General features: G+C 44.1%; 1 protein-coding gene across 1 annotated transcript; it reads right to left on the reverse strand.

Moving 5' to 3' along the window:
- Nucleotides 1-1,189: 1,189 nt before the first annotated feature.
- IPP (intracisternal A particle-promoted polypeptide) lies at nucleotides 1,190-8,518 on the reverse strand. Its single transcript, XM_050901037.1, has 8 exons — nucleotides 8,230-8,518; nucleotides 7,685-8,116; nucleotides 7,217-7,372; nucleotides 6,285-6,452; nucleotides 5,339-5,476; nucleotides 4,894-5,016; nucleotides 3,991-4,211; nucleotides 1,190-3,030 (listed from the first exon to the last, which is right to left on the reverse strand). Exons 1-8 carry the CDS (start codon nucleotides 8,516-8,518, stop codon nucleotides 2,806-2,808), a joined length of 1,752 nt encoding a protein of 583 aa, XP_050756994.1. The 3' UTR covers nucleotides 1,190-2,805.
- Between the last annotated feature and the right edge of the window lie 2,965 nt (nucleotides 8,519-11,483).

Here is an 11,483-nt window from a genome sequence, read left to right on the forward strand (position 1 = left end):
TGGGTCCAGAGAAGAGTACTGCCTTTGGCTTGATTCAGGGAAAGAGGTGCCGAGTATCAGAGACCATAATCAACTGACTTCAGAGTTTCATTCAAACATGATAGAATCAACTACAAAAACAGGACACAGTAACTTCATACAACAGCAGACTCCCTCAAGTTCCACTAAACCACAAAGTTTATAGGTAGGGATCAGAAGTGAATGCGTAGTTCCCAAACTAGTAAAACAGAGCTAATGTAATGTTTGTCAAACGGTTCACGAGGGATCCTGAAATGTAAAGAAGAAAGCCTAAGAAATATGACCTATCATTTGATCCCACAGAGGGCTGCACAGAGCTGGCAAGGCAGCCAGACTTCCAAGAAGTCTGAGTGATTTTACACTGAAAAGAGAAATGCATGAGTATTTTACTACAGAAGTGTGTTACTTGCACCTTTCAAATAGTCAACATTTATAACCAATCTTTTCCTAGTGTCCGACTTGGAAATAGGATTTTCAGTTAAAAAAAAAAAGAAAAAAGAAGACCTATTATATGAAAGTGGCAGTGATCCAACTCATTATGATAGGAAAGCGCCCTATTCAAGAGCATTCCACAGTCAGTTCTTGCACTGGTTTTAGCTGGGATAGAGTTAATTTTCTTCAGAGTAGCTGGTATGGGGCTATGTTTTGTATTTGTGCTGAAAGCAGTGTTGATAATGCAGAGATGTTTTTGTTACTGCTGAGCAGTGCTTACACAGAGTCAAGGCCTTTTCTGCTTCTCACACCACCTCACCAGTGAGGAGGCTGGGGGTGCACAAGAAGTTGGGAGGGGACACAGCCGGGACAGCTGACCCCAAATGACCGAAGGGATATTCCATACCATATGATGTCACGCTCAGCATATAAAGCTGGAAGGGGGGTGTTCGGAGTGATGGCGTCTGTCTTCCAAAGTAACTGTTAGGCATGATGGAGCCCTGCTTTCCTGGAGATTGCTGAACACCTGCCTGCCGATGGGAAGTACTGATGAATTCCTTGTTTTGCTTTGCTTGCACGTGTGGCTTTTGCTTTACCTATTAAACTGTCTTTATCTCAGCCCACGAGTTTTCTCACTTCTACTCTTCCAATTCTCTCCCCCATCCCGACATGGGAGGAGTGAGCGAGCAGCTGTGGTGGTGCTTAGATACCGGCTAGGGTTAAACCACAACAGTTCTGAAAATACATTTTATTATGAAAAATTGTTTAAAACAAGCTTAAACTTGGGAAACAAAAAAAAGACAGAATAAACATTAGTTCACACACGTACGAAATCCTTTTGAAGTCAAAGCACACACAAGATTATAGAACGATCAGAGAAACAAATGCTCCATTGTCTAGCATGTTTTAGCCTGGCAATCTCCCAACCCTATGTTAGAACATAAGATCTAGATTCTTAAGGTACCTGCAACACTCACCTTGGAGGATTTTATTAATGTATTAATTTGTTAATTTTACACAGGGGATATTGACCTAGACAGCATGAATGCTCCTTTGTCTACACAGTGCAGGCTTCCTGTTTCGTGACATTCCAGTTGTGGTTTTGTGTTCTAGAATAACACTGTCTATCAAAGTTCAAGCAGCCTTATTTCAGACGCCATCCAAATCATCCACAGCTGTGCAGAAAATCCAATCATATTGTGCAAACAGCAACTTCAAGTACGTTAATTAAATGAATCTAGAAATAACTCCAAACTCCTAGTAGTATTGTTCTAAGTGTATCCAAGCTAAATACAAACTCCTTAAGACAAAACACACTAATAGCATCACTTTAATGCTGAATGCAGCTAATTCTATCACAAAATGCTCTGTCCACTCAAATTTGGAAGAGGCAGGATACGAGATGTAGCAAGGATGAACGTGTGTACCTTGTTGAATAGCATGTATTCCAATGCCAAGTCTCAGCATGTGTCACACAGGCTAAAACACATTTAACTAAGGGGGGGAAAAAAAAGGGGGGGGGCAAAAGGCTTTCCCTCTATTTTTATACTAAGAGCAGTCCTAAACAGAACAGCTCATCTAATGAACAGCATTTCCATTTAAAATTCATCAGAGCTTACACAAAAAGGAGCTCTATTGTCATCACTGATACCACTGAGAAGAAAAGCCTGTGCTGAAGTGGAATGACATTATTAGAACTGTGAGAATAGCCTTCCAGAACAGGAAATTCTCAGCCACTCACCATCCAAGTTAGTGGAGTGGCCAGAAAGTAAATATCCAATTCATATTTAATGCCCATGATGTCCAGCAGCAGAAAAGAGGCTCAAATGCATCAAGGTCGTAAGTAGAGGTACCAAGTCTTCCCCATCTGTTATCTTCTCTTCCTTGTTTTCCACCAGAAAAGGACAACTAATGCTAACCAAGTAGCCCATCTGCTCTTGTCTACAGGTAACTCCTAGCTGTCTATAGCAACCTCCTTCCAGATTGTAAGGCCAGCTAAAGATGCTAGCTTTGGTGCACCTTAGAGAGTTAACACCCTGGTTAATGCCTCTAATGTGCTGGAATGATTTCTTCAGATTTTTACAGGGCAAATTCGCCATATATTTCAGTGAGCTTAATCCAGTCATAAACATCATTCCTACTCTTTAACAGAATACTTCCTGAGACAGACATCGGATAAGCCAATTTGAAGGGCAAGAGTTTTAACATTTCCTTTTGCTCAGGAAAAGCCCTCTGATCTAATTCTCCACTGTCTCTACTGAAGCTCCTGTGTTAGAAGAGGTTTCTGGCCAATGAAACCGGAAATCTGAGGTGACAGATTTACTCGTTCCTTGAATGAGTTTTCTTCTTTGTGTTTTACAGCACAGCTACACCTCCTTCGCAGCGGCTGGTGATCATGTTGGCAATTTCAGTCCAACTGTCCATATGAGGGTTATAAACTTCAACAGAGTCAGAAGTTACCGGAGCAGCAAAATCATGACTGGGAGCTCGGCCTCCCGAGGCATAAAGAAATCCATTCACAGCCACAACACAGACACCAGCTCTTGGTATCTTCATTGATGCAACTTCAACCCACTTTTCCTAATGAGAAGGTGAAAGAGTCAACAAGTAGTTTTAGGGTAAGCCCCGATTCTAATAGAAGTAACTTTTAAAGCTTAAAGACTGAAACATATACAAAGAACACTATGCAGACACTTCACAGGCTCAAATATGGTATGTGTACAGTATTAAGAGGATTATGAAGACTGTAATGACAACACTTTCACAAGTGGTCAAAATCAGGCTAGTCACTAAAGAACAGATCACATACTGTCTGTACACAACAACCCTCCCTTTCTTCAGTTGCTGCAAGATGCAGTCTGTCTCCAAAATAGAGAATGGTACACAGTTTGAGGTGGGAAATAAGGAAAACTAGATTCAATTCCAAAAGCAAACCAGAATGGCACCCTGGATCATGCTCTGCTTTTAACACTAGCTACTATTCCAAACAGCATCTCAGAAACATGACCAATAATAGTCAGGAATAATTTCTTATCTTATTCAAAAGCTTAAGTGTTCAAAGTGATTTTTCTAGTCATGCTGAAACACCACTACATTTTGATGCAGAAGAAAGATCCTCAACTTTTGCAACAAAGGGCAACTCTTACTTTTTCAGGGATTTTTTTCTCTCTTGTCAGATTATTGACCATTCTATTGCAGAGGGGGAATCTATCCCCCTATCTTAACCCTAACAAGTATTTTACCAAGCTACAGCATATCTATGCATCATCAGTATTGGTCAGCTTTCAGTTTCCTAAAAGCATGCATACAATCTTTGTAAACACTCCACTAAGTCAGACTGCAAGATTCTACAGACTGGTTAGGATAGACAGACCCTGAGGTCACTGAAGCTTTGTTTCACTCAGATTACCAGCCAGTAGTGAAAAGGAAATGGTATTTCCAACTTTTTTCTGTTTAAAGAAAGGAAGCAGGCTGCCTCTATAGCATCTTACACAAAGCTGATGCAACCTACATTTATGAAAGAAAGGGACTCTACCATACCTCTTCAAAGGAGTATCTTTCTACAGTAGCAAGTGCATCCTGAGATTCATTCCAGCCTCCTACAGCATAGATACAATCGTTGAGAGCAGCTACACCAAGATACGCTCTTTGGGTGCCCATTGGAGCGAGCTCAGACCAACGTTTAGATATTGGGTCGTAGACTTCAACAGAACGTAGCTCTACTCCTTCATTGCTGATACCACCAACAATATAAATCAAACCTGTAGAAACAGAGTTTTTCATCTATTAGGTTTCATAACAGAAAGGTTTGAAAGAGAGAAAATGTTTGTCACAATACAAGTTTCAGCCTGACATTAAGATGGTTTAAGCATGCCAGATAAAAATCCTCCATTTGTCTAGTAGTAGCATACATAAAGCTTTCAAATGAGTAACTTGAGGCTCATGCACCAGAAGCTCTGATGAAAGCACTAGTTAATCAAGTGCAGGAGAGAAAATTCAGAAGGCTGCAACTGCTGACCAGGCCTGGATCAAAAGCTTAATAAGCACATTTATAGATCAAGTCTTTAGACATGCCTGTCTTAAAATAACCTGTGGCAACTCTTCAGATTGTCACAAAGACACACACAAACCCAAATACGGGAGGTAAATAAGAGCAGTATCAGGAAGGACAATCAACTGTCAAAGACTAGCTGGATAACCATACTGGCAGCCTCATAAAAACTGTTTTCATGAGATAAAAGGCAGAAGACAGAGAGAACTTTATAGTCTTTGAGTTCTGCAGAATTAAAAATACGGTACTAGACGGACAAATAAGTGAGGCACAAGCTTGTGCAACTGACAGCACAGTACAAGACAAAGGTAAAAATTCATGACTGAAACATAAAGCTTCAAAATCCAATGGCTCTTGGAACTGTCTATGGATACAAACTTAACAATATTCACCTTGCATTTCACAACACCCAAAGCAGTAACGGGGCACAGCCATGCTTCCCACCACATCCCAACTATTTTCTTCAGGATCAAATCTTTCAATTGTGTTGCCAATCTCTGCTCCAACCCAACCTCCTGCAAATAACAGCAAACACAGGGAAGAATTTAATGGCATGAAGCTGTGTGTTAACTGCATTTTTAGACATATGGTGCACGGTTCCAGGACAGACTAATTCCGAAAGCAGCACGCAATCTACAATGGAAGTAAGTTATAACTGAACAATAACTAATCCACAAAGATTTGGTATACTACTGCTTGTGTAAACAGCTGGTTTTCAAAACTTAAGTTTGCAAATTTGCAACACCAAGACGTATTATTTAAGATCAAATCAATTTACAAGTTCCATGAATTAACACCTTTAAAATTAACTTCACCTAGGAAAAAGCCAAAACTTACCCAAAGCATAGATAGCGCCATAGCACGTGCACACTCCCAGTCCACAACGGGGATGGTTCATGGAAGCCACAGTGGTCCACTGCTTAGTTACAGGATCATAACATTCAGTACAGTCAAAAATCATCGAGTCCTTTTCACCTGCATAATAAGAGCAAGAACAGAGAGAGGGGAAACGCAATGTTTTGCACTGCAGATATAGAAGCATTCTTCAACTCATTCCAGGACAGACAACATTTGAATACAAGATCTTTCTTTCAGCTAGCCAAACGGCCAAAGTAGCAAAAGCTTCGTTTATACTTAGAACTGAATCACCACTAGGAACAGCTTTCATCAACAGTTCCCTGAAACATTACTGAAAACATCAGAGGGGTGAACAACCATGGTGCCACACACTTTTTACTCCACAGCACAACTGACAGCGTTTTCAAGACCAAAGAATGTGTTCTGCGGTGACAAAAACAGTATACATATGCATTCTTTAATGACGGGCTGGTAGAGCTACTCATCACATCCTTGTGCAAACATACATAACAAGCCTTTCCAGGTAGGCAGACCACAAGTGGTCTGTCCTGTACTACTGCCTTTTATGCTATGGGCTTCTGCTAGACTACAAGTGAGAAAATAAATGCTATTAGTGGTGGTACACAAAGTCCGCAGAACATCCAACATCTCTTAGTGTATCTGCATATGTCCATGCGCGTACCTATGAGTTGCTATACCATGAAGGGAGAGAAGCTTAGTAAAAAATGGCCAACATAGGAGCCCAAATGGGCATTCACAGAGCAGTGATGGTAGAGAACCAAGGAACCGTAATTCAATTGTTATTATATCTAAAAGTTGTATTATCTACTGTTGAGTTCCTCAGAACCACTTGCAGGAAGAAAAATTTCCAAAATCTCCATCCATGAATAACCACGTAATAAAGAAAGCATGTTTCAGCTGTTACCTCCAATGGCATAGACCATTCCTCCCACCACAGCCACACCCAGGCCACTCCGGGCCTGGTGGAGAGAGGACACTGTGGTCCAGTAGTGGCTGAAGGTGTCAAATCGCTCCACACAGCTGAGGGCTCTACTGTCACTCCAGCGTCCTCCTTGCAGTCGGGTGTATCCACCTAGAAAGTAAGTAGAAAGATCATGGCTGAGTAAGAGCTTCCTGCTCATCCCCATGCTCCTGTATCTAAACCATCGCAAAAATTACAGTAACAGCCATTAGTCACTTTTAGTAGGAACTGGACTTTTCCAAGTAGCTTTGTTTCTCCAGCACACAAGGAAGAATGGTCGCCTTGAGGGTCATGTAACTTGTGCCTGAGCTGACCACTTCACAACAACACTACAAATATTATCATTCATGTTCTTAGTAAAACACAGAGACCAGCCAACAGCCGTCGCTATCTTAAGTTAGTATTACTTCCCACGGGGTGAAACAAGAGCATTCCCTTCCAATACAAAGCTGCAGCTTTGCTGAAAACTTGCAATTTCAAGTATCCCATCACATGAACCAAAGTATCCTGGACAGAGGAAACTTCAACCTTCAGAAGAATAAGGAGTGCAGTGACTTTGCATACACCATTCCAGCAGTGAACCATGGGCAAATCCTCTGCTGATCTGCAGCTTTCCACCCAAGGCAAATAATTTCTAAAAGGCAAATCTAGGCTTTGCATGCCATGTCATAATGACAAGAAATGTGAATGCTGCACCTCTGTGCAATTCTAAGCAGAAAGCAGCTAACATGGCAACTCAGCCAGATGAGACGTTTTGCTATTTTTATATCTTTTGATTTAAAAAAAAAAAAAAAATCCAGTATCTCCTTCAATACTGTAATATGAGATACTACTTCATAATTTGTTTTACAAGGTTCAAACAGGCACATTCTAACCTACTGCATAAAGGTACTTCCTGGCTTTCCTCCGGGGACGACCTTTAGAAGCTTGCAGAAAACTGCTGACCTTGTTCTCTTTGGGAGATTTACAGACTTCACAATATTCTTTCAACAGAGTTTGCAGGGCCACCCGAAGGCTGAAATCTGGAATACCTTGAGGAAACGAGCAGAATAAAAAAGGTACAGTGAAAAGTAACTTACAATAAGTAACTCAGTTGTAGAAAAGTTACTAGCTTCTCCTAAAACAGCAGACAAATCAAAATTGCCTACTAAGACTTTTTCAAAAGCATGCTTTTAAAGTAAGCTGTACTTATTTGTTAAAAAAATAGAACTTGTTTGCTATAAATCTTTTCACTTATCATGCTATTAATCTAAAAAAATCCATCAAAATCCAGTCACTCTGAACAACACATGGTTTGCTCAAACACAAGCATGTGATATTCTTTCTTTCCTTCTTTCACTTACTTTCTATGTATTTTAATAGCCTTTGTGCTGGTAGCAGAGGGAATCGAACAGGCTCCAGTACTTCTACGACGTATTTCTTTCTCTTCCCCACATCCTTCAAAATCCATTGCATTGCCGCTATGAAAACCTGGTACTCGTCCTCGATGCTTAGGTCCTCACTTCGCAAGATCTTAATCAGCTGCTCTTTTGTCAGCGCCAGGAACTCCTCCCCGCTCTGCACCTCCAGGAAGTGCGCGTGGATGTAGCTCTCGGTGAACTCCATCAAGTCGTGACAGGCGATCTGCTCGGAGAACTGGAAGAGGCCGATGCAGTTCAGCGGGTCGATCTGCCCCTTCAGGAACTCGCAGCAGAGCTCCACCACCTCGGTGAGCTGCAGCATGTCGGCGGCGACGATCAGCTCCTGAACGTTGTGCTCCCCGATGCTCACCACCCCTGCGGGCACGCACACGACAGCGGGGCTCCGCTCGAGGCTGCGGCCCTCGGGCAACCGCCACCCCGGCCCGGCCGTCGGGCAACCGTCCCCGCCGCCCCCCGTCAGCCGTTACCTGTGTAGATGAAGTCGAGGAGCGTGTGGAAGGTGCCCGCCTCGACGCCCGCGATCCGCACCACATCCCGACCGGACTCCTTCATGCCGCCCGCGAAGAGCGCCGCGAAGTAGGGGCTGCTGGCCGCCAGCACCAGGCGATGCACGGCGAACGCCTCCGGGCCCACCTCCAGCCGCACGTCGCAGAAGCTCTGCCCGGCCCGCAGCCGGTTGATCTGGGCCAGGAGGAGGCGGGCGTGCCGGTCGGAGAAGGAGCTCCCGCCGCCCTTCGCGGCCGCGGCGCACGCCATACCGCTCCCTGAGGTGGCGGCACCGTCCCTCCCCCCTCGTCCCCTGCTGCCCCGCGGGGCAGCGCTGGCGCATGCGCACCACCGCTCGCGGCGCCCCGCTCTGCCCGCCAGTGGCGCATGCACGGCGCGGGGCGGGGGGGCAGGCCGTTGGCGGGAGAGCGCCCTCGCCCCGCTGAGGCGGGTGTGACTGGCGGCGGCGGGTTTCGTAAAAGAGGTGTCCTGTGTGCTGAGCACCCTTCTCCCTCAGCGGGCGTAGGAGGTGGATCTGCCCTGGTTGTGGTACGTCTCTCTGATCCTTTGTCTGTGTGCTTGCCTGGTCACTTGGCCCGGTGGAGCCTGTTCACCCCCACAGGCACCTCTGGCCACCGCACCATGGGCTTGATGCCAGCTCTGTGAGGAGCTTTCTTGTCTGTGGTTAAAGCTGGTCCCCTCATAGGTTTGCCCACTGTGCCTGGTGCCGAGGTAACTGGTGAACAGCAGATGTGCTGTCACCTTATTCTCTGCCTTCACAATCTGTCTCCCTCAGTCATATTCCCCTCAGGCATGCTTTTGCAAACTGGATTCCGAGCCACCTTAACCTGTGCTTGTGAGAGAGAAACATGGGGAGAAACCACAGCTACCATCTGCCTGGGGGAACCCCAGAGATGGCAGGCGGGCGGAACTGCCTGTCGTTAGCTTAGAACTGTGGCATCAGAGCCAGCACTGACAGGAGGCAGAGCCAGCCCACGCACCCCCTTTCTCTGTGGTGTCGTGCCATGTTTGGGCCTTCCTCTTCATTCCAGCATGGATGTTTCATCACAGTGTCCTGTAGCAGTACCATGTGAGCCACTGGGGTCAGCACTGATCCTGAGGCAGAGCATGCTTCCATCTTAGTCTGTATAATTCACTGAGTCACTGCATGCCGGAGCACTGACCGAGGGATGAGCATCACATACTGAGATACACGCACACAGTCACTGGGTCTGGCAGAGCTGGCACTGATTCTGAGAGAAAAGCATACCTCCTGAGTTTTCCACAACTGTTCCAGCAACATGACATGCAGCCAAAGCAAAAAGCAATCAGACAGCCTCTTGGAATGCTTCCATATCTATTTACTGTGAGACTGGGAAAGAAAACCATGTCTGCTTACAGTTACAATGGTCATGGCCCCTCAGGCTTTTCTCATGATTCTGCGTTTCATTGTAATAACTTCTAAATGTGCTTCTGGAAGGAATCTGAATCGTGATACTCTCTGGGGACTGTTGGTTTCTCTGTTCATCACCATTACATTCTTGACAGTAGAGTGGTAAAATTACCTTTCAAGCTGGTCTTAAAAAAATACCCATTGAAAATACAGACCTAGATAGAAAAATAAGGTTTCTGCAAGCACACACAGTTGGATGCTTGCTGATATAAGTCAGTATAAATTTTAAGCTAGGCTAATAAATGTGTTGAGATTTTTCTTTCATTGATGAATCAGTAAAAGAAACCAGACCCCTCTTGTGCTGACGTTTTATTCATCGGAAGTGGCCTGTGAGTAAAAGGCTTAGAATTCTCCTAAATGCCAGTGGCTCAGTTGCTGGCTGATGTCAGCTGTTAGACACTTGGCCAGTACTAGGATTTCACACCGTAGCACCAAATTTACAGACACAAAATAGCGTTGCTGAGACTGCTAATTTTGCCCTGAAGGCCTGTCCTGTACTGTATTAATGTGGTTGAACGGTTCTGCCTCCAGAAGAGGGCACTGCTTCAGCATGTTTCTTCTGTAACCACACAGAAGCTGTACAAGATGGAGCTAATGCTCCTATATACTATTGTGCATGTCCCAAAACAAGCCGTAGATTTTCAGGAAAAAATCTGAAAGTACATTTGACAGTGTGAAATTGCACTGCGTAATGAGGAGCCTTTTGATTAACTAACACCAAGAATGACAGTCATTGCAGTGAAGGAATTAAAAATGTCTTCAATTTTAATTTTATAGGCTCCTAACATGATAATTTGCCAATAAGTCAGCTGAACGCTGACTGACATATAGGACAGGTGACAAAAAAAGGCATGCTCTATGCTCCTCAAGTGTCCCACTGCTCACGCCTGCACAGAAGTGCTGCTGTCACAGTACCAAAACCCCTCAGGGAGAAGAATCTCAAAACCAAGCTATTCAGGCTTTCTCTTGAAAACACCCTGTACTGTGCCAGAGCGCCATGAAGCATTGCAGTCCTCCCTGTGTTATCCCAAAGAGGCCCATGGCTGCTCAGATTTCCCTGGCTGAAGGCTTCTCAGGAGAACCTTTCCAGATGCCTGGAAGATGTTCTGCTGAGCTGAGTAAGGTGTCTGTGCTCCTTTTCTCAAATCCTGCAGATGGTGGTGTTACTACAGGATGATACATTTCAATATGCAACAAAAATGAGTGGCTAAAAGGTGTTGCATGTGTGGGTGTTGTAGTTCTCCTCTGTTACAGGAAGATCTTTGTTAGATCTAAGTTTTTTTCCTTTTTTTTTTTTTTTCCTGAATGGAAAGATGGAGGGCTTTTACTCTCAAAAAACTAAGAGAGAAATAATTTATTTGAAAGTGCAGTTTTGCCTGTCTTGCCTCTATTCAGAAGCCTGTCCATTATATCTATAGCTTTGGGGATCATTTTAACGTAGTATTCAAGCAGTATCCTTACCATACTTGGCTGCTAAAATTCTCTCTTGCAGAGGAGACATGAAACTCAGGCCTTGACTATTTGTAGGTATGACAAATCCTATGAGATGTTTTGTGATAGGGAGCCACTTTCCATGACAGTCAACCAGAATGTGCCAGGTCAAGTTCCTCCCCAAGTTTCAATGGGTATGAAATCTTCACTTCCCGTTCCAAACTGCAGTGCATCCCTGCACTTTGTCCTCTGTGCTAAGGTATCTGCTATAATCTTTCAGTGGTACAGTCTGTTGCCATTTTAATTACTAATTACCCACTGTAGTTACTACTTGTATTTTAATGCACTTGA

This window comes from Gymnogyps californianus, chromosome 8 (genome assembly GCF_018139145.2).
Source record: "Gymnogyps californianus isolate 813 chromosome 8, ASM1813914v2, whole genome shotgun sequence".
NCBI lineage: Eukaryota > Metazoa > Chordata > Aves > Accipitriformes > Cathartidae > Gymnogyps > Gymnogyps californianus.